The sequence below is a fragment of the Fusarium phalaenopsidis genome, assembly GCF_050370095.1.
Source record: "Fusarium phalaenopsidis strain FUZ10S chromosome Unknown contig_32332, whole genome shotgun sequence".
NCBI classification, from domain to species: domain Eukaryota; kingdom Fungi; phylum Ascomycota; class Sordariomycetes; order Hypocreales; family Nectriaceae; genus Fusarium; species Fusarium phalaenopsidis.
The window spans coordinates 2,494,220-2,516,811 of record NW_028145391.1 but is presented as its reverse complement, the minus strand read 5'-3'; the positions used below and the strand labels follow the sequence as shown (position 1 = coordinate 2,516,811).

At 53.8% G+C, this 22,592-nt stretch overlaps 6 protein-coding genes across 6 annotated transcripts; 3 read left to right on the top strand and 3 right to left on the bottom strand.

Moving 5' to 3' along the window:
• Positions 1–886: 886 nt before the first annotated feature.
• On the bottom strand, positions 887–2,496 carry LRP88_13764 (uncharacterized protein; the record flags this gene model as incomplete). The annotated part of the gene is made up of 3 exons (XM_083250120.1): positions 887–1,829; positions 1,878–2,110; positions 2,167–2,496. 3 exons carry the CDS (start codon positions 2,494–2,496, stop codon positions 887–889), a joined length of 1,506 nt encoding a protein of 501 aa, XP_083094454.1.
• A 4,615-nt stretch (positions 2,497–7,111) lies between these two features.
• On the top strand, positions 7,112–7,977 carry LRP88_13763 (RmlC-like cupin domain-containing protein; the record flags this gene model as incomplete). The annotated part of the gene is made up of 3 exons (XM_083250119.1): positions 7,112–7,239; positions 7,301–7,467; positions 7,550–7,977. 3 exons carry the CDS (start codon positions 7,112–7,114, stop codon positions 7,975–7,977), a joined length of 723 nt encoding a protein of 240 aa, XP_083094453.1.
• A 410-nt stretch (positions 7,978–8,387) lies between these two features.
• Positions 8,388–10,866, bottom strand: LRP88_13762 (mitochondrial elongation factor MEF2; the record flags this gene model as incomplete). The annotated part of the gene is made up of 3 exons (XM_083250118.1): positions 8,388–10,615; positions 10,680–10,740; positions 10,795–10,866. 3 exons carry the CDS (start codon positions 10,864–10,866, stop codon positions 8,388–8,390), a joined length of 2,361 nt encoding a protein of 786 aa, XP_083094452.1.
• Positions 10,867–11,418: 552 nt separating this feature from the next.
• LRP88_13761 (Golgi apparatus membrane protein TVP15) lies at positions 11,419–12,087 on the top strand (the record flags this gene model as incomplete). Its single annotated transcript, XM_083250117.1, has 5 exons — positions 11,419–11,438; positions 11,500–11,571; positions 11,679–11,737; positions 11,788–11,856; positions 11,912–12,087. 5 exons carry the CDS (start codon positions 11,419–11,421, stop codon positions 12,085–12,087), a joined length of 396 nt encoding a protein of 131 aa, XP_083094451.1.
• Positions 12,088–12,522: 435 nt separating this feature from the next.
• LRP88_13760 (rRNA-processing protein UTP21) lies at positions 12,523–15,764 on the bottom strand (the record flags this gene model as incomplete). The annotated part of the gene is made up of 3 exons (XM_083250116.1): positions 12,523–12,863; positions 12,922–15,598; positions 15,654–15,764. 3 exons carry the CDS (start codon positions 15,762–15,764, stop codon positions 12,523–12,525), a joined length of 3,129 nt encoding a protein of 1,042 aa, XP_083094450.1.
• Positions 15,765–17,798: 2,034 nt separating this feature from the next.
• On the top strand, positions 17,799–20,605 carry LRP88_13759 (alkaline-phosphatase-like protein; the record flags this gene model as incomplete). Its single annotated transcript, XM_083250115.1, has 4 exons — positions 17,799–17,939; positions 18,034–18,061; positions 18,124–18,336; positions 18,390–20,605. 4 exons carry the CDS (start codon positions 17,799–17,801, stop codon positions 20,603–20,605), a joined length of 2,598 nt encoding a protein of 865 aa, XP_083094449.1.
• Positions 20,606–22,592: the final 1,987 nt, after the last annotated feature.

Genomic DNA, 22,592 nt, shown 5'->3' with positions numbered 1-22,592 from the left:
ACCCGAGAAACATCATTTAAACTAGACATGGTCATGTCACCATGGATCGCAATCTGGACCGGAACTTTTGGCTCATGATCTTCCACATTTCTCTTGCCCGTAGCTATGTAGGTACGACTGCGCCAATCATACTATCTATCAAATATGTCTGATCATTTCGTTTTTTCTTTCCAGAGGGAAAAAAACCACACAAGATCCCGTGAGGGCGCCGAGATGACCACCAAGAAAGGAGGTCACACCATCCAACAAAGCCTCACCATCTCTTCTTTTCTCCAACACTCCAAACACTCTCTGCTCATTTGTACATACACGTCGTCAATTCCGAGATTAAATTAGCACACAATTAAACATCGCTTGTCAGTTCCAAATTCCTCCAAATATCCAAAGCCTCCAACGTTCTCAAAAAGGGTATATCGACCGTGAAAGGAATGCGTAGAACGTATATATAATGCCCGCGGGCCACAAGTATCTGATAAGATCCTTGCTGAAGCAAATTAACACCCGAGGGCGGGTATCAGTGACCATGTTGACCCAGCTGCCGTGAAGTTCACGGCTGTCAAATCAAGTCCGGCTGGTTAAAGACAATAAACACTATCGCCGATAGAGTGGTTGGCTTGATCGTATATGCAAAGAGTAAAGGTCAAAGTATGACGTGGAAAATAGTTTTTGCCGAAGAGGAGAATGCCAGCTGCCAGGTGTGAAGGGAGATGAGACGGTGGGTAGTGAGTGACTGGTGAGGGAGGCAGAGAAGTGATGGTGTGGATGATATCAGAACCGACATCACCCATCCAAGCAAAGGCTGCAGCGGAGAAGTTGAGAGCCCGCAGGCTGGCCGAGGGAGAAGCGAACATGCAAAATTAGGTCTTTCTTGAGGGGGCTTCTTCAATTAAAAGAAACAGGCGGCAGCGATGAAAGCGACGACAAGGCCAGCAACGGCAGCATTGCCCTGATGACGACCAGCCTCACCCTCCTTGGACTGGGTGGGGGCAGCCTCAGAGCCAGCTTCCGTAGCAGCGGGCTTCTCGGTGACTTGGGCACCAGTGAAGGTGGTGGTTCCGTTCTCGTGGAAGATACCGGGCTTGACAGTAGGGGCAGTCTTCTTGGTGGTGACGACTTTGGTGGTGGTGACAGCCTTGGTAGACTTGTGGACCTTGGACGTAGACGTGGTAGGTGTCGAAGTAGACTCTTCGGTCGTGGACTCCTCGGAAGTGGTAGTGGTGGACTCGATCGAGGTGGTGGAAGTAGTCTCCTCGGAGGTGGTTGGGGCCTCAGAAGTGGTGGTCGACTCCTCGGTGGTCGATGTAGCCTCTTCAGTGGTCGAGGTCGTCTTTTCCGATGTTGTGGTTTCGGCGACAGTCGTAGTAGTAGAGGGCTTGGCCTTTTCGGTCGTCGAAGACTCCTCCACCTTCTTAATGCCCATCTCGCCGTCATCCGAATCCGAGTCATCAGATCCCGAGCCGGAACCGACGGAGAAGGCAACAATCTGAGCAGTGCTGCCCTTGGGGACTGTGACAACACAGAAAGCCGAGTTACCGGCACCAATGCCTCCCTCATTGCTCTCAACCTTGCCCTCACCATCGCTGGGGTCGATCTTGCAGGGCAGACCGTTGCAGCCGCCGTCAGGGCACTTGATCTCGACACCGAAGTCAGGGAGCTTGCTCTTCAAGGCCGAGTCCTCCCAGATGGGGTTCCAGCCGAGCTTGACAAAAGTAGTGCCACTGGCCTCAGTGTTGGCACCGGCGACGTAGGGGCTCCAGTTTCCGATGGGCTCGTCCTCAGTGCCCCAGATGCAGCCCTCCTCACCAACACCAGGGGGGTTGATGTAGAAGCTAACACAGTTAGAGACATTCCATAGTTGTTTCTTGGGCGTTACTTACTGAGCAGCGGTGGAGCACCAGTATGAAGATCCGGGAACAGCCAGAGTCGCGCTCGAGGTGACGAGAGTAGGAATGATCATGGCCTCATTACCGGGCAGAACGGTTTGGCACCAAGACATCTTGGAGCCGCACTTGTTGACGGCCTCGACAGCTCCAGTTCCCTGAACACAGTTGGGCTTACCCTCGAATGGCTTCTCAATCTCGCCATTCTTATTGCAGAAAAGACCACCGTTCTGAAGTATATTAGCTCGAGTTACCAGCTGATGAGTGGCTCATATTGGCGGCGTACCATTGAGGCAGGATAGTCGTAGGTAGAATCGGGATCCCACTGGTTCATAACCATACCGGGCTTGCAAGCGAAGGGGCAGTAGCTGCCAGGCTTGCACTCCTGATCGGGGCTCATAGCCCAGCCGCCGTTCTTCTCATCGGGAGTGACGGCGACCATGTTGGGGTCATCGGTGGGAAACTGGCACTGGCCTCCTCGCTTTACGATGGGCGCAGGAGAGCCATGCAGATGGCCGGCGCCACGCTCATGGTGCTGGTGAGCCTTGGCGGCGACGAACGAGGACGAAGCCGACAGGATGCCCGCGAGGGCGATTGGAAGAGTAGCGAGTCTCATGGGGTCTGTCGTCGATAGATGAAGATGGTTGTGTATCGCGAGATCCAAGCACGGATGTTCCTAGTTAATGAACGAATGCCTCCGGTCCTTTCATACAACGCGTCACAACCTGGACATAGGTAGAATAGATTCTGGTGGTTCCGGGCAAGGAATGTCTTTGTCGTCGAGCAACAGAACGAGTGATGAAGCTGACGAGGGAAAAGGTCGAAGGATTTCGTGAACCAGCAGCACCAACGTTTAAACAACAAATCAAGGGAAACGAGAGAAGGAGTGGAAGCAGCAAGCGCAGCGCAGGACAGGAATATTAAGAGATCGACAGGTCCAAGCAAGGAAGCAAAGTGGGAGAGATGGAAATGGATCCCCAGGAAATGAGCAATGGGCAGCAGCGCGGGGACCGGCGCGAACCAGCAGCGTCAACGGCACCGCCAGCAATCCTACCACCCGCGGCCAGGAGATTGAGAGATGAGGCAATGGCTTCCTCCTGGTGGGCTCCTGGCAGGGCCCACGACGGGACCCATGACGGGACCCATGGCCCTCCTGTGCCTGCGCCTGTGCCTGCGCCTGTGCCTGCATGGAACGAAGGCTCTGACCCTCGAGACCCTGTCTATGGTGGATTCGCTTCGCCGGCGGAGGGCCAGGGTGATCAGACGGTCTCCAATCAGACTGTCATTTCATCTCCCCCTTGCCCGGCGCAGCCAATCCTGTCGAGACGGTGCCTGGCTCAGGTGCATTGGAAACCAGGGTGCTGCCCTCGTCGCAGATTAAACCTCATGATGAAAGACAAGGTCGACTCGGTCCCGTTGAGGGATGCGACGCGATGCCGGATCGTTGCGCGTGGGAATATAACAGGCATTAAGCCGGGAGAACGACCGAGTAAGGGAATACGACCAGTTTCTCGCTTCCAGTTTTGTATCAGAGATGCTGGCGCATTGTCTCTGAGCCTGGCTTGGACTGGTCTCGGCTCATTGTCTTATCCCAGGTTGTTGGCTTTGTCGCAGGGCTTCCATTTCGTCTTTTGTCTTCCGCAGTCTGCCCTCTCCTCTTTTTCCCTCAACGCCCCTGGCCGTTTGTTTGTGTGGCTTGTGACAAAGCATGGCATTGGCTGTTGGTCATTTAGGACCCCTGGCCAGGCGTTTTGTCGTGTAGCATGGTTCCTGGGCCAATGTGCTTTTTAGCTCGAAAAGGACGGTCAGTCCCTGATTCTGGTTATGCGCCAAGAGCCACAACTGATTGCGGAGGCGAGCGCGACGCGTGCTGTCTGTAGTTGGTCGAGGGTCCGCGGTAAAGAGAGCTTATCACAGAGCTGCTAAGCTGGAGGAAGCGAGTCAGCTAGCCTGTTAGTGCCTGTCATTCGATTACGATACTCCGTATTGCGATCGCAACTGAACTGACCTTCCAAACAGAGCTGCTTGATCTCGGCGTATCCATTGGTGCAATTCCCTTTCGCAATGTCCTGTGGGAGCTGAATCTCAGCTCTCGGCCGAGTGGGCCCATGGTTGAAGGAAGAAAGGAAGCAATTAAATCCCATGTTAAAAGCTTTGTTCAAATGTTCTAGGGCGGGATTGTTTCTTTTGCGGGCTGCATCCTTGGTGAAGAAGAGTGTCCATAGGTAGTAGAAGTTGTTTCAAGAGAGACTGAACATTGGCAGGCAGGCAGTCACACAAGTTCCACGTGATTTGCATTCGCCCAAGGCAGTCTGACACTCGTTACACCGACACATGGTTGAAAGGATCTTGGATCATGAACATGGCCTTTTCTTTGATGCAGCTGAAATCATGGACTACCCTTCTCTTGGAAACTTCCCGACGGATATCTTGGTCCTGATATTTGGCCCGTTCTGCCTCCACTGCCAGGGCGAGTACAACGAGCCTTGGGACGCTCCGCCACTGCGATATCGCTCAGCACGACAGAACCCTGACGAAAAGTCGTGGTATTCTGTGGATCGTCAAGCCCTCGTTTCGCTATCATTGGTCTTAAGAAGGTTTCGAGAGATTGCTCAGAGCATCTTGTATCACGAGTTTGTCCTGGGTTATGATGACTCATGGCGTACTGACTTGTATACCTGGGATGGCCGGCTCATCTCCTTTATGCGGACTCTTAGACAGCGCCGGGACCTGGCCCGTCTGGTAAGAGTTCACCCGAGGCTGTTATGGGCAATCAATCGTGATCGACCTCGAGACGTGCTCGGCGAAGCTGCAGAAACGCTAGGAATCGACCTCGCCGAGATTTGGAAATCACGTATACCACGTCCTGAAGGTAGTGATCTGACTGGGAAACCAACAAATCGGGAACTATTCCTGGCGCCTTTAGTTTATGGACCAAGCTATGCCGCAGTGTACTATCGCGATGTTCGAACTCGAAGGAGGGAAAGGGATTAGGTGGCAGCTGAGCTTGTTGCTATGCTGATTGCTCAACTCCTGAGTCTCGAATACCTCGGTCTTCAACGTTGTTCACGATGGACAAGCGGAGGCGGCGTGTCTACCTCGCCCCTTGCAGCGCTCAACATCTCGTCACTTCCCATTCGAAGATTGGATATTGGGCCGCGCCCTGACGATGTTGTCAGGCTATCTCCAGGCCTAGACACCCTTAACCTCCATGCGACTGATTCTATGAAGAATACCACCTCTACCAAAGTTCAAGATCCTTCGGATGACAGAGTGCTGGCTTGGGAAGACGTTTCTTAAAGACATCCTGAATGCCTGTATCGGTGGACTTCAGACTTTTGCTTACGAGTCGCGGCCGCCGACACAGAGCAGGAGTTTCATAGGAGGAGCTTCGCGCCGAAACATGCCCAGGCACTTTCAGCTGTCGGACGCAGTGAGTCTGCTTTCTTGTTACCAGAGGACGCTCAAGTCGCTGCATCTTGATTTAAGCACCCAAGGTCGGTTCGTTGGCAAGATTGAAGATGGACTCCATCTCAGAGACTTTGCTGTTCTCGAGCACCTATGTATTGGCTTTGAGATGATCTATGGCTTTGATGGAATACAGGAGGAAGGCCTTCCTCGTTCTGAGCCCTTGATCCGGCTACTTCCCGCATCACTTGGTATCTTTGTCGATCCAGACCAAGCAGATGGGGGGGAACAGGGCGGGCAATGCTGGAGAAGGGTCTCGCGAGACTTGCTGAGTTGAAGCAGCGCCAACCGGATCAGTTCCCCAAGCTTCGATGGGTTCAATGTGAGCTGGCGAGTGAGACTGGTTGGCTGAGCAGCATGTTTGAGGCAGTCAATGTGCAGTTCACATCCAGTAACTGGTCTTTGAGCAAGGCAAAGCCCTACTTGAATGGAACAATCTGGACGGTGGATCGCATAACAAGATTCACCTATAGCGATGATTTTTCAGAGGATGAGTTATTTGTACCGGCAAGGCATCAGGAAAAGGTTGAAAGGTAAAAGTAGTGATGCAGCCATGTCTCATATCGAAACATATGAGGCTGTCACGAGCGGGAGTGGCGCGGGTAACCAAGTGGAGGATGGCTTGATGGCGCTGGAGTCACGAAATTGAAGGGGGGCTTGGGGAGATTTTAACGGCCATGAATGTTTTGTTTGCTTTGCTTTGTTTGTTTCGTTTCTGCATAATGATGGCATCCATCACCTGTTGGTACGTGCGCGGAACCGACCGGAACAAAGCAATGTCTTGATGAATCGCGTGGTGTTGGCTTGCGTGTGACTAACAGGAGTTTCTACTATGAGTTCAGTCTATGTACAAGCGACATGTCAACTGATGAGGGCATTTGATTCCAAATGATCAACAAAAGATCACAATCTTAAAATTGTCCTGCTTATGGATCACGTTGCATTGCATCCGATGCTTATTCGAGATCATTCATCGCGGCCGACAACGCTGACAGCCAAGACCGCGGAGTCCCTGTTTCCTGGGGAAACCCAGCCCTTCTGTACTATTCTAGTGGCAGCACGTATGCAAAACGGATCTCCGGCTGGCGTCTACCGCGCCGGATCTGCTAGACTCCGTGATGGAGGCGCCACCGACAACGCATTCTTGGTGCTGACTCCCGCAGGCGCTTAGCGCTTGGGCGAACCGTTTCTCACACTATTTTTGGTCAGTCGGAGAATTCGGGGGCTGCGCTGGTCCAGAGAGACCCGACCGACCGCCTCTGCCTCTCTCTGCACAGCCCTCCAACAATCCATCAGAGTAACCCTCCCGCCCAATGACAAAGCACGCAGCTCAGCACTAGACAACCTCTGCACGGCTGGGCCTAGGGTCATGGAGTGGCTGGTGATTTGAATACAGGTATCTGGAGGGGCTTTGACAAATGCTTGGTGATGGTGGCCAGCGGAAGCCCGACTTTCCGATGCGGTCGGGCCTGGGATGTTGCCTTTTTCGAGTGAGATTCTAGCTCAAAGCCTCGCGCTGGCAGTTCCTGGGCTATACTTGGTTCGATTTCAACCATAATGATAACCTTGATGTGTTGTTTGGGGGCGAGAGATGTTGTGTATAAGAAGTCGGGCTTGTTCGGCTTGGAGTTGGGAATATCTTCATCAGCATCTTCACCAGCATCACAAACACTCTTAGCCTCACAGCTTTCTCATACTCACTTCAAACACTCCAATAACTTACATCAACAACCTTTTCCATCTTTTAAATACCACCAGTCAAGATGCAGTTCTCCGCCGCTATCGCTTCCGCCGTCCTGGCCTTCACTTCCCTCGCCTCGGCTGCTCCTCACAACTCTCGACGGGGCTCCGATGGTCTCAGCCTGACTGCTCAGCTCACCCTCGCCGACACGTGAGTACCATCTAGAACTGACTGCAATACAAAGACCGCGGACTAAACAGTTACCCCCTAGTGCCGTTGATCGCTTCGCCCTCATCCCTGATGACAAGGACTTTGTCTTTGACTTCAACCAGGAGCAACAGAACCCTGGCAAGGGTGGCCAGCTCATCGCTGCCAACCGCAAGACTTTCCCTGCTCTTGTTGGCACCGGCGCCGGCATGGCTCTCGGCCGTGTTGATGGTAAGACAACCCTCTCTCCCTGAGACATGATAGCTTCAACACCACGAGGAACAACCAAGCTAACAGCTTTCCCCCTTTACAGCCTGCGGCATGAACACCCTCCACGTCCACCCCCGCTCCGCCGAGCTTCAGATCGTCACCTCTGGCCGCCTCATCACCGAGATGGTGCCCGAGAACGGTGTCCTCGACAAGGACGGCAAGCGACGCGTGATCCGCACCGAGCTCTCTGCCAACATGATGACCCCCTTCTACCAGGGCTCCGTCCACACGCAGTTCAACCCCGACTGCGAGCCTGCTACCTTTGTTGCTGCCTTTGCCGCCGAGGACTTTGGCACCGGCCAGATCGCCGACGAGACATTTGCCCTCAGCGACGATGTCATTGCTGCCACCTTTGGCCAGACCATCGCTGGCGAGGACATTGACCGTGTCCGTGATGCCATCCCCGCGAGCATCGCCCTCGGCGTTGAGGACTGCCTCAAGAAGTGCGGTATCAAGAAGCGCAGCATCTAAGCCTGAGCTGGCTGCTTTTCACTTACCTGGGGAGTAGACGGCGACTTGGTTTTTGAGCTGGAGCTCATGGTGGCGTAAACAAGGGATTCTAGAATTTGTTTATCATTGTTTCTTGGGGTTGTTTGATCGGATCGGTTTTGGTTCGTTTCGTTTCGGGTTTCAACACTCTTCTCTGTAGATGGCATTCACCTTGTACATAGCCCTACTATACATATACATATACCTGTTCATTCACCTTTATTCACCCCTATGTGATGACATGAAACATTTAGGTGGACAAATTGGCGCACCTTGATATTGTAGTCAACTATGCATTTAGTTGTGAGCTTTGATTTTTACCTTATTTTACATCATGATACATATGAGCTTCGTCATCTTATCCAACACGCAGTGTATCAGAGACAGATCCTTCACAAGCCCTTCTCTCGGTGGCCGACAACCTTTGCAAACGAGTCAAACGACATGGTCATGGAATGTCGCCCTGCCGTCTTACTCCGCAGGTGATTGTCGTAATCGAGCATCTCCTTGTACGGCACCTTGGCCACAATCTCCACCATGCGCGTCGTCGACTTCTTGCCGCGCAGGGACGTGACAGAGTCATAGGGATCGGGAGGCGTGTAGATCTTGGACACATCGATGTGGTCCTCGCCCGTCGTCTCGGCTGACCGGTCGTTGACCTCGAGGACGTGTCCGCCCGCACCCGCCGTCACATCGTGCTGCACCGTGCCGGCGACTACCTCGGGGCAGGTGATGTGGGCGAGCATGATGGGCTCGAGGATGCCGATTTGCTCTTTTTCAAAGGCGTCACGGAGCGCTGCTTGCACTGCAGTACGCGCGACAGTGCTAAAGTGTCCTCCTGTGGGAGTCTCACAGGCGGCGGGCTCCGTGTCAAGAGTGATGGTGACGTGGCATCCGTGGATGGGTGCTGCACGGCGCGGCCCCCTCGCCAGGCCGGCAATGGCTCCATTGAGAAGCTGTTGTCGGGCCTCTTCGGGATCAAAGTTGAGCGAGTTGGTCTCGCCTGTCAGAGGGATTGAGATATGGTATATGTTACCGTCTCGCTCAACGCTCGATTCCAGCAAGCTCTCTCGATGGTGGTCCTCAAGTGGTTCAAGAACGGCTGTACAGGACGCCTTTCCAGGCTTGCTCGCAACGGGGCGGTCAAAGACTGTGTGTTGAGGCCGTGTAGCCATTGTGACACACTCCTTGTAGTCGACCTCGATGGGGCCAAAGTCGGCATCGATCTTGTACTTTTGCTTCATGTTGTAGAGTGAAACGTCAAGGTGAAGCTTGCCCATGCCCTGGATGGTGAACTGCTCCGTTTTGGGATCGCGACTCCATCGAAGACTGGGATCCTCACGCGTTGTGTTTTCCAGGGCAATCTGAAGCTGCTGGGCAGCAACATTGCCGTAGGGTTCAACTTGCAGAAAGGCGACTGGGGGTGGAATCTCGGGTGGTCGGATCTGAACGTGGCGGAATGCTTCAGCAACAGGCTTACCACCGGTCGTTGTGATGAGCGTGTCGCCTGTACGGGCCTTCTTGAGTCCCCTAAGGGCTCCAATCTGTCCCACCGAAAGCTCCTGAATGTCCTGCGTCTTGGATGCTGAGATCTGAAGAATCCCCATGGGTCTCTCGTTGATAAGCATGTTGGTGTTGAAGCTTGAGGCGTTCTTGGTCATTGTGCCATGGTAGACTCGAATGAAACTAATGACGCCCTCTTTGGGGTGATTGAAGACTTTGAAGACGGACGCGATGGATGCGACAGTCGACTTGGCAGACTTGGAGCTCTTTTCGATAACATCAGCCAAGCGCTGCTTCACTGAGCCAACTCGCACTTCTGCCGATGGACGTTCATCTGGGCTTGGTAGATAGTCGGTGATGGCATCCATTAGGGGCTCAACGCCGATGTGACGGAAGCTGGAGCCGGCAAACACGGGAATGGCGGTACCATCGCCACTCCGAATAGCTCGTCGGATAGCTTTCTTGATCACAGCACCGTCAATGTTTTGGTTCTCAGCGAGAAACTCATCCATAATGGTTTCATCGAAATCCGCGAGACCCTCAATCAATGCCTGCCTCGCTGACTCAATCTCGGGAAGAAGGTCCTTGTTTGAGCTGGAGAGCTTCTCCTGGAGCGCCGGAAAGTCGTATCGCGTCTTTTCACGCTCCGACTTCCAGCGATATCCCACCCGGTCGATAATGTCAATGACACCGACAAAGTCCTCTTTCTCCCACCACGGGATCTGGCAGACAAGAGGCCATCCCTTGAGTCGGGCTCCGATCTCGAGGACGGCCTTCTTGAAGGATGCGCCCTCACGGTCGAGCTTGTTGCAATAGACCAGACGAGGTACCTTGAACTCGTGAGCAGAAGCCCATACTCTTTCAGTGTGAGCCTCGACACCCTTGACCGAGTCTATGATGCAGACGGCGCCATCGAGGATGGGAAGACAACGATCGACTTCGAAGCGAAAGTCTTGATGGCCAGGCGTGTCAATAAGGTTAATGGTCTTGGAGTGGACGCCTGGGGGAAGTGTCTGCTGGAGGGGCCAGTTGAAGGTGATGGCGGCTGACTGAATGGTGATGCCTCGTTCTCGCTCCAATTCGAGAAAGTCGGTTACAGTATTTCCAGCATCAACATCTGGTGTGGTTGGTAAGTATATCCCCCAATCATACCATGTAAGTACATCATGAGCCATGCATACCTCCAACACGTTGCGTGACGCCACTATAATAAAGCATCCGCTCGGTAGTAGTAGTTTTGCCCTTTCAGTCAGTAAGCGGTATGTCACACATTGCCACTACCAGGTCATCACCTACAGCGTCAACATGGGCAATAATGCCGATATTCCGGGTATTCTGGAGCTGAGCATCATGGTGTGCCTGGTGCATAGCCCTGCGAGACAAGCCCACGAGCTCCCTGCCTCGCCATTGGCGTGCAATGCAGCGGCCCGAGCCTCTGACGGCCGGGCCTCGACGTAAAAGGGAAAGAACAATCATCCCCAGCCAGGAGATGCAGCAATGCTCGTCTGGGGCATCTCAATTCCTCGAGTTTGTCCCTCGAGGTTGATTCTGGAGCTTCTCGGCTGTTTTCAGCCTTGATGTCATTCGCCGGCTCGTGAAGCAAGCTCAGAAGACCCACTGGCTACTCCCTGGCAGCTAGCCGCAGCGCTTGTCCTACCACAGAAGGCGGTGAGCTCTGGCAGAAACAGCACCAAATGAGCGCCGCCTGTACGTGCCTCTCCCGGCGACAAAGCCAAAGCTCCTACGTAATCCTCGACTCTCCAACTCAAGTCTTGTCTCGTGGCCACGCATACCTTCATCGCCATCGCCCTCATCTGACCTACGCTCCTTAAACTGCTGCCTGGGACCCTCAGCAGCTCTTAAGCCCGCTTCTTGTCGACCTCGATTCCTGAAAGCGCAAGGACATTAACTACAGCAACCATGGAGCTCTCTGACATCTTGTCAGTGGCTGCGCCGGCCAACCCCCATGTCACAATAACATCGTTACTGACCATCGCGTAGCCGCATTGTCAACTTGGCTGTTGGCGTCATCACCCTTTTGGGTGGTATCACGCACATCTTCCAGTTCAGCATGTATGTTCCAACTGAACACCCGATAATACCCCTTCTCGCCCCTGCATCCGAGCGCGTTCATGCGGCATGACAAGCCTCAACTGCAAGCACTAACACCTTTCGCCTAGGCAACCTATCATTGTCGGCTGCTATATGATTGTTTTTGGTCTCGTCATCGGCCTTCTCGGTACGTTCTGGACTGCTTCCGAGCTCTCCATCATGTCTAACAAGCCACAGAGTTCCAGATTCCTCCCCAGGTGTCGCGACACGCCTCTTTCCTCTTCTCCTTCATCGGCCGTGGTGTCTGTAAGTCGCGCTCTACTGAAAACCTGCCACATTGATGGTTACTCATACAACTCAGTCTACATCTTCCTCGGCTCCCTTCTCCTCGGCCAGCTGGTTATTAGCAAGATCGCCGGTGGCATCGTCGGAATCACCGGTATCGCATATGTCGCCCTCGAGTTCCTTCCCTCCATTGAGCCTCCCAGCAACATGCGCGAAGCCGAAGACGCTGGCTGGGGTGCCGAGCAGGTCTAGAGCGCCAATCAACAAAGCTTGCCCAATGAGGGCGCGCCTCAGACCTGAGCGCATAAACTGCCTCGCAACGACCATCTGCAGCGGCCGAATAACGATGCCAAGATGTAACAAACACGGTGACATTGGGAGGTATCAGGACAGGACCCTTCCGTGAGGTTGGAATTGGGAAGAGACGGCAGTAGTGGAATGTGTATTTTTACGACTCACAGGCGGAGTTCAAGAGTTGCCTTCGATCGAACAGGGTTCGGCGATTGGGATTACGGGACTGGTAGTGTATGACGTTAAAGAATAGATGCTTTTTTGCATTCGTCTAGTTCTATATACTCGTCTTCTCGACAACTTCAAGATCGCGAGGAACTCTTGGGAATTAGCAACAGACACGCCACTTGCAAAACGCCAACCACTCAAGCCAGTGACATCACCGTCATCTCCTACTTATGTCCGGGGATTTCTCAAGAAGGTAACCACACCACTGCAGTAGCCAACTAGACCGTCCAATCGGCTGCACTCCTTCTCTTGATACTCCTTCCACTCACTCAGCGCCGCCAGCAGGTCCTCGCTCTCCATGACCACGTCAAAGTGCAGTCGCAGGAACACTGTCATCCACGCTTGAGTCAGCTCATAGTCGCGGCGGGCCTTGAGACGAGCCGTCAGAGCGCGGATGAAATGCAACAGCTCGTTCGAGCCCTCATTGCCGTCGCCGATGGAGAGTGAGCGCAGCTCGAGATCTGCGCTCGAGGGGGAGAGAGACTTGAGATGCTCAATGAATTCATCGTCTATAGCATGTTAGTTTGATGGCGAGTCAAGGTGCAGCGGAAAGGATTAGAAACTTACAAGTGCCAGTTGCTGCTCCAGCCTGAAGCTTGGAGCTCAGCACCTCTTCGAACCGAGCCTTCTCGACCTTTGTGATTCGTGACTTGCCATCGTCCTCCGCCTCTGTCTGCTGCTTTGGCGCTAGGATGTTTTCTTTGCCTGTCGTTGAGGGCAAAAAGAAGGGAGCCTTCTCAGGAGCCTTGGGGGCCTCCTTGGGCTTGTTGCGCTCCTTGATGAGATCCAAGTGCAGCAGCGTCTGCCAGCGGCTCTTGGGCACCAAGCTCAGAGTTGTCAGCTCGGAGCTGAGCTGCTCGATTGTAGGCGCCACAACAGTGTCGTCTTCGTCGTCCTGGTCCTCCTCGAATGCGCCCTCCAGCATGCCCTCGTTGTTCTCGCCAGAGACCGTAGGCAGAGAAACCTGGCCAATCTCCTTTTCAGAGATCTGCCGCGTGGGAACGTGCTTGAACAGCGCCTTGTTGGTCCAGAGCGTAACGCCGAGCTCATCCTGAATCGTGGCAGCCAGATACTCGCCAGTAACTGACATCGCAAGTGCCCTGCAGGGCTTCTCGAGCCGGATCGCGTCGATCAGGTGGCTTGTAGGGAGATCCCATACCCGGATGATGCAATCCTTCGAGGATGCGATAATCCATCGCCCATCGCTTGAGAAACAGAAGTCGGTGATGGCGTCTCGAGGTCCCCAGAACTCTCGAATAGTCCTCTTAGTGTCCATGTCCACTACTCGGATTGACAGGTCGTCGCAGGAGAAAGCAAGCAGGTTGCTCGAGGGATGATATCTGCATCCTGTAGGGAAAGTCATCGGCGCCCAGTCGGTTTGGTGCAGCAGGTTGCCTGTCAAGAAGTCCCAAAACTTGATCTTGCCGTCCAGAGAGCAAGAAATCACCGTCTTGTTCATGTCATCAACAATCAAGCCTGTGATAGGCTTGGTGTGCTTTCCAGTGCCCGCTGCGAACTGACGGCCGGTTTCAGTGTGCAGTTGAACGACATCGTCAGCTTGTCGCAGTTGCTGCATCTTGAGCTGTCTTGCCTGGGCTGGGGTTAATCTTGAGGGGAACCTCTGGCGGTGCGTTCCCGACTGAAGGTTGAACATGTCGATGCCGCCAGACTCGGAACCAACGAGAGCAAAGGTGCCGCAAGGGCTGATGGCAACGGTTGAGACGTTGGAGCCATCACCTGTAGCGAAAGCCCATCTGCCTGCCCTCTTTCGTCCCCAGAACCAGGTTCGAGCATAGGGGTCGTTCTTGTGAGCTGTCACCACGCTCTCCCAGCCCGTCATACCACTAAGCTCTGCATCCTGGGCCTTCTTCTTGTTCTGAGACTTTTGCCAGATGGCCTGCTTTCCAGGCATGGCTCCAATGCCACCGTCTCGGTTCAAGGAGGACGCAATGCAAGTAATCTCTGGGGCCTTAAGATCCTCCAATGTCGTCGTGGGTCCATGGGCGAGGGCATTGGTTGACAAGATGCCCACCTTCTTGGCCTTCTTGCGGATGTTGCCCTGGCTCAGCTCTGAACTCTGACCATCCCGACGCAAACTCCATCCCCAAAGACTCCGATCCTGGCCACCACTGATCAGCCACTTGTTGCCGGCATCAGCACCGTCAAAGTCAGATGGCAGGAACTGGAGACAATTGACCGGGCCAGCATGTCCACTGCGGGAGTGAAGGATTCGGGGCACAGGGGAGAACGGTGTTTCGTCAAAGATCCAAGACTTGAGGGAGTTGTCTCGGCCGCTCGTCAACACCACTGGCTGGCCAGGGAGGAACTCGATCTTGCTGATGCCGCCACGGACAGTCGGGCCTTCGTAAGAGGGCGGGTTATGGGCACTACGCAAAACGCCCATCACGCGGCCACCTCCGTTGAGGTCCCAGAATGTCACATCTCCAGTCGCAGCAGTTGCCGTCGCCATAACTCCGTCCTTGCGCCCATCGTTACCAGCACCCATACCATCGGTTCGGAATGAAATCGAGTTTACCGGCGCTTCTGAGCTGCCAGCTTCAATGCGGATGACACGCTTGTCGGTGAGAACATTGGTGATGATCAGAGTTCCCTCGGAATAGGCGATGGCGAGCAGTGATAGAGCCGGGCTAGGCTCCAGGCATGTAACAGAACCGCTGTCGGGAGACGGAGGCAGAATGGTGTAGATGAGCTTTCCCGTGCTGATATTCCAAATTTCAACCCACCCATCCTTGCGACCAACGAAAATCTTGTTCAGGAAGGTAGGCATGGTGACGATGCCGCCAGTAATTTCATTACCGCGTTGGTTTGCGGGTGTCGTGTAGATGGTGGTGTAGTGCTCGAGAGATGCCGTCTTGAACACCTCGATTCTCGTTGAAGCAGCAGCAATAGTCCATGTTCCCATAATCAAAATCTGCTGGATCGGTTCGTCCAAGTCGGAGGGCAGCGCAAGTTCGTCAACCTTCTTACCCCTCTGGAACACCCAAATGCCTTGGGGCTCGCCCTTCTTTGATCCACCCCATGCTGCGAAAATGTTTTTGCCCCAGGCAAGTGTCGCAGTAATATCAGCGGGGGTTTGAGGCCGGGTAACAAAGACGAGGTTGAGACCGCGGCGAAGATCGTAGGTCTGGATGGAGCGACCAACCGAGGTAGAGATCTGAAAGGTAGTCTTTCCGAGGGGGATCGAGGTGAAAGGAACACTCGTCGGCGACACTAAGCCGACAGTCTATACAATCGCGGGAGTTAGGCTGCGAAGAGTGAGGGTAGAGGGGTAGACGTACTCGGAAAGGCGCAAAGATCCTCGAAGAGTTGGATGGAGATTTCGAGGCATTGGCGGGCGCCGTCGTCTTCTGGCGCTTGACCAGCGGACGGTCAATATCTTGATGAGGCATCGTGAGCCTAGCCGACGCGACTGATGCGAAGAGGCTATATATGGAGCCAGATATGTAGTCGAACCGGCTTGTGCTCTCTCATGCAAGGCCGCTCAGTGTGTGAGGCTGGAGCCATCTCCAAAAATTATTTTTGGCGGTGACGCGGGGCAGTACCGGGGAGCAGAAAACATGGGCGTCTTTTTTTGTCCGCCCAGGGGTAGCATCTGGAGAAGCTGAAGAAATCATTGCACAGTACAAGGCACTGTAAGTTAGATGTCGTAGCAAGTTTATTCGAAACTATTGCATCCTTGCATATGCTCGGTGATGAATTCGGCGGACGTGTGTTTCTGCCTTTCTTCATCTTCTCTCAGTCCCCATTCTCAGGGGGAAAGGTCAGGTGTCTCGACATCACGTGTACGGTTGATTCTGTCGTCCTCCCATCAGCTCAGCTCCAGGTTCGGGAGATCTTGATGGAAGCTTGGCATGTCCGGTCGGGAATCCCCTTTGGAAGGATGTTCAGGTAGGCTACGGCGCCAGCGATGTCAAAAGCGCCAAATAGTGGGGCCGAGTGGGATGGCGTTGAATGGAATTCGAGACCGAGTCTGACCGTGCTTGACGTGCGTGCCATGTTGAAGCAAGGGCCGAGCGACTGGCATGAGGCGCCGCCCATTTAGGCATGACAAAGACAGACGTTTGCCATCATCAGGCTTCCATCATTCTTTGTCGTAGCACTGGTAGGGCTGTATAGGTTCCAGCAGCACCGGCGCAGGCACGGAGCAGCCGACGCCATGAACACGTATCCGGTGATGGTGATGGATAATGCGTACGGGCTATCCAACGACGGCTCTTGGTGCTGAAATGCGCCAAGGACAAAGCAACCATGGAGCCGCGTCCAGGTCCTGGACGAAGAGGGGTTACGAGGCAGGCTGGCCGCCCTTTCTTGGTTAATCTCGGTCAGCTCGCCCTTTTTGTGTCGTATCAATATCCAACGAAACATGCTTGGGGCAAGCGCAAGCAGGCTTCCCGCCGTCCCAAAATAGCCTGGCTCTGCGATCTAACGTTAGGAGTTTAGGTACGGAGTTTAGGTTGTGACTGTGCCTGGGAGGATCTGGGGTTTCGTAAGCTCGGCACATGGAAGAGAGGACGTCACCATGATGGCCTGGCAGTGGGAACCTTAAACAAGGCAGAGCAGCAGAGCAGAGCACTCATTCATCAGCTCGGAGGTGCTAGCGGGGGCATCCCAGGGCCGGCTATGCACAGCCAAAACATGTGCCATCAGGGACACCAGCGAAACAAGGTTGTCGGCACTAGCCAGGACTTCAACGCTCCTGTGTGGCCGTCTCGTATCGCGCCTCAGGTTCGGCAGCGCCCCAGCCCAGCGCATCCGTAGCCATTCATCGGTGAATCCTGGCCCACTCGATATCAAGGACGACCAGACGAGCGCAATGCAACTCATGGGGGTGGCCCATGCTGCGACGACGGACGGTCGACAAAGAAGTAAATCGGGTCGAGCTTGACGAACACTCACCACCAGCACCACCCCCTTCTCTTCGTAAAAGCGGAGATGCCCTTTCAAATCCCCCTAGAGAGGCAGGAGATCGACTCTTTGGAGAGCCCTTTTTGTTTCAGCCACGGCGGAAAGGGGCTTCAGGGACTGGTCAGACTGGCGTTCCATCAGAATGGAGGCCACGGTTCGGCAATGGATGGAAGAATCGCCATCGATTACTGCGATCAGTCAGCTCCCACCCGGCCATCAGCTTAGCCTACCCTACCTACTACCCTACCCAGTTTAAGCAACACGCGACCAGATGCCATCCCTGGGCCATCCGCGCCATCCCTGGGGCTTTTTGGGGCTTTGTGCAGTGTTTGTGTGTCAATGTCTTACTGTGGTCTAGTGCATAGCCTTCTTGGGTCTGACAACAGTTCCTTAAACATCTTGGCTTTTGCCCAGCCGGCTGTTCACCTCGTCTTGCTCCTTCCTCCATCATACTTGCTCGTTTCTCTGTTCCTTCCAGTCGGTGCAGTATCGATTCGATGATGTGAAGCAGGCCCAATATGCCTTCTTCAGTATCCTTTCTTTTTGCAATCTTTTTTGTATCAGTCCTCGTTGCCAAGCTGCTGCATCTGTACATTCACCTGCACTCTATTGCTGCCATCGACTTCATTGTCTACCTACCAACCTTTTTCCTGCAAGATGTCTTCGTAATCTTCCTTGGCCGCCTCCTGCTGCGGAGGGAACGGACAATCGTCTCTTTTGTCGGCTACTGCTTTGGATGTTTCTTAACGCAAGTATCCCCCTCGTGTGCATTTTTTTTTCCGTTGCGCCCGCTTATGCTGACTCGCCGTTGAAGCTTGATTTCCATCGGCGCTGCATCATCAGAGCTTGGATTTTACTACAGGACGGGCGGCGAAGTTGAGTGGAGCGATGCAGGGGACTATGCCAACGACGAAGGCCTCAAAGTCTTGCTCAGCGAGAGCCACAGCGTTCTTGTTTCTGCATTAATCATTATTATTCTTGCATGGTTCACGCAGGGCGTTCTCTACAAGCTCGTCGGTAACCTTGTAGCTGGGTTGGGGAAGCGCATCGCTTCAGGTACGTCGCCTGACTCTCCAGGCTGTCCCACCAGGTCTTTAACCTTGCAAAAGTCTCCAGATTTCTCAGAGGAAAGCTTCGCCCGCAAAAACATGTACAGCGCGATCCCGAGAATGTCGAACCGTTGATGGAGCGTGATCTTTCCGGAGATTCCGCCTCCCCGTCTGACTATGGTCGAAGGTCATCCAGCTCCGGTCGCAGTGGGCAAGAGAAGGGTCTGGAAGAGCGCTCTTCAATGCGACGGAGATGGTGCGCTATCCCTTCTTGGATCGTCACATCGTCTGTCTTGGTTTTCGTTGGTATCACGGCCATTGTCCGCCCCGAGAGGCCATACAACCATATGTCGACAAGTCTGCCCTTCCGAATTCTCGGTTCTTTCAAGCCGAGTCTCGGATTCTGCGCATCCAAGAATGACTGGCCCTTGAAGGAACTCATCCAGGAGTCCAAGTGGGAAGATCCTCAGGGTCACTTCAAGGGTTGGGCTCCTGGCAGGGATAGCAAATTCGTCAAGCAGTACAGAGATAACACTCCCAAGTGGCTGCCCGATCCAATCCCTCACGGGTTTGACAAGTGGAATAAGACAAAATCGCAGGACAAGGCCGCTGCCCCCGACGATTCGTGCCCCGGCACGCTCGCAGACCGAGGCTTCTATAACCCCGTTGCCGACCCAATGCGGATTACCAACCTTAAGGAGAGTATCCTGGGTTCGGTGCAAGAGGCCCTCACACAAAACTCTGTCAAGATTCGACACGTTGCCCTCATTTTGATGGAGAGCATGCGCGAAGAGCTCTTCCCGATCCAGCAAGGTACCGACATTCACAGGTTCATTATGGAATCCCACGAGGACTCACTTCGAGATGATGTCAACGACCGAGTTTCCCGCTTGACGCCAAACTTTGAGAAGATTACAGGCAAATTTGGCAACTTTAGTGCCAGCAACGGCACCACCTACGACCCTCCTGCGAAGCCGGTGTGGAACGACAAGACGAGGCCTGAGTATGGTGGTATCAACGTTGTCGGAGGCCTCACGAGCAGCAGTGTCTCGACAAAGAGTCTCATGGCAGCTCACTGTGGCGCTTGGCCCATGGCGGTAAACATGTTCGAGGAGGCCGAGCTCGAGAGCTATCAGCCTTGCATTCCTCAGGTCCTCAATATGTTAAACACATTCAAGCAAAACAAGACCAAGGCAGCCAGAGGCTGGCTGTCACTGGGGTCAAAGAAGAGTGAACAGTTTCACGATTACCCATGGCACTCTGCCTTCTTCCAGGCTGTTACGGACACATACGATAGACAGGATATGTTCGACAACAAGATGGGATTCAAGCACATCTTTACGAAGCCCAAGCTCGACAAGGAGGCCAAGAGCAATCCCGACATGGAAGAGATTAACTATTTTGGCTATCCCGAGACGGATCTGAAGGCGCACATCAAGGAGTACATCACCGAGGGGCTCGCCAACAACAAGCGTCTCTTCATGTCGCATTTTACCAGCACAACTCACCATCCCTGGGGTGTCCCCAAGTGGTTCGACACCGAGAAGTACATGGGCAAGGAGGGCAAGCGCCACAAGGACTTTGACAAGTACCTCAACACTATTAGGTTCACCGACATGTGGATAGGCGAGCTCATGCAGATGTTTGACGATCTCGGAATTGCCGACGAGACTCTTGTTGTCTTTGTCGGCGACCACGGACAAGCCTTCAAAGAAGATTTCTCCAAGACGGGTACCTACGAGAACCGCCACATCAGCAACTTCCGAGTCCCCATCTCGTTCCGACACCCCAATATCCCTCGCATCCAGTACGAAGCGAACGTAACCTCGATCTCGATTCTACCGACCCTCCTTGATCTCCTTGTCCACACAGGATCCCTTAATGAGGACGACACGGCGATTGCGTCCGACTTAGTCCATGATTACGAGGGTCAATCACTGATCCGACCATATATCAAGTCTCAACATGGCCGTCGTGCCTGGAACTTTGGGCTCATCAACCCTGGCGGTGGTATGCTCACGATCACATCGGCAGACGCACCCTGGAGACTGGCGATCCCGTTGAAAAAGGATCTCGAATACACATTTACCGACCTGGGACAGGATCCGTTAGAGTTGGATCCTCTGGATGGGTGGGCCATCAAGCCCATGATCAAGGCGGTTAAGGCCAAGTACGGCAAAGAAGCAGCCGACTGGGTTCGTGAAGCCGATGCAGTGGCTCACTGGTGGACTATAGAGAGAAACCGGCTTTGGGGATACAATCGATCTGACGACTGAGCGTCGTTTAATGTATGATATGATGCATTGGGTACTTTTGCTTGGTTTTTTTTGTTTGGGATCTGGGCTTTGGGACATGATAGCCCTGGAACATGGCATATACACCTGTATGTAACACAGGATGGGCTCTCTCGAGCATATTTGGTTCATAAAATACCTTGGACACTTCAGCTTCGACTCTTCTCGTGCTTCATGTATCTTGGGTTGTTGTTGATGATCTTCAGGTTCCCTCACACAGGTCAGACGGGTGACGCGTAACGCAGGCGGTTATGCGAGCTTGACACGTGTGTATATGTAGGCTGAGTGCCACATGCACAGGTTAACAAGCCTCCCGTTGTTGTACATGGTCGGTCAAATCAAGCAATAGAGCAACGTTCGCGACCCAGGTGCGAGGTTTCAGATTATCCAATCTCTGGCTAAACGCGGAGTGTATCTACACGGCGCGTACGGAACACATCATCAACCCCTGATTCTTGCGCCTGACCCCACAAAAGAGAGGAACCATGAGAATGTCTGGGGCCATCTAGAGGAAAAGAGTGAACTGGAAGAGGAGGATCTGCAAACAACAAGCTTTCTGAAGGATTCCTCACCCATGGAAGGGTTTCACCTGAAAACCCACCAGGTTGGAACTGACTCAGAAGAGTCAGCCAACCCATGAAGGTCAACTGACAGGGCCACAGAAGCGGCAGCTGACGAGAGCACTACATCTGCACTGCCGAACCGACAACCAGAGAGCATGAACCGGATCGACAAGCCATGGCCATCAACGACATCATCATCGACAGCGGTTCCCCAGCGTTGGTCTCGCCCCCTGTAGCCAGCAGCAAAGGTCCAGCTCGTCGGGTTTGGGTGGTCGCATGCCCCAAGCCCCCAAGCCACAAAGGGACCAGAACCGATGTTTAGCATCAACCTCGTGGCCATCCATTTCCGCTTCATCTCGCCCAATGGCGTGGCTCAATTCGAGCATGCCCCTTCCAGATCTCATCTCAATTGCCGAGTTCCTGGCACCATGACGATTGCTAGTGTCTCACCTCTAGCTGCGTAGCGTCCTCTCTGCGGCCATCATGTGCTGCTTGTCATGGCCGCATGCAAGTCAGTCAATCAACCGAAAAGAGAGGGAGTTTATAAACACCAAGGTATCGCAGAGACAGTCGGGGGAAACGTCTCATACGGGAACGGCCCGAGAAAGCTGTTTTCTTTTTGCTCCGGCTCTCGCCTTTCGCCTCCTCAAGGGCACGAGACTCACAAGGCCTTGAACCTGCCCTCTAGTCTCTCCACTCTCAAGAGGACCCCTCCCCCGGTGACCCCATCGCGACCCCGCCATCCAGGCCCTTCCAGCAAATCCCGTCATGGAGAAGCGATCAAGGACAGCAACTCCGGACCGAAGATAGCAGCTTCGCTTTGCAAGGGCAGGGCACCTTGACAGCAGGGACGACAAATCCTCCGTAGCGTGACCAAATGACAGGAAAACAGTCATTTGCCAGCAAGTTGAACGGGACCACGGACCTCTTATAGATACGGCGAAGGCGACGACGGGGGCCTCGACCCATCCGGCCAAGCAGAGCAAGCCAGCCCTTGCATCTCGGCCGGCCCTACAAAGCATCTCGTCGAACAAACCCTGGCAACAACCTATCAACCAAGATATCGGCATCTCGATGCATGGTGGCGATCCCTAGCGCCTGCGTCATCGAGCCCGCTGATTCGATGCTCCAGGACCTTTATCCCCCGGACAAACAAGAAAAAAATATTCCCATTCATCCATGCCCACTTCAACAAGTGAGTGGGTGACTTGCAGCAGCAGCAGCAGACATCAAAGACAAGCCGCGCCGCATCCGTTGGCCACCGTCTCAGTCGCCCATTGGAACGGACGCGAGACGTGCTCCAGGGGGCAAAAAAGAGAAGAGGATAATAACAATCACCGCCTAGCATCATCTTTTTTTCCCCTCGTCTTCCCTGCACTTGCATCTTTTCCCGGCTATGACCCCAT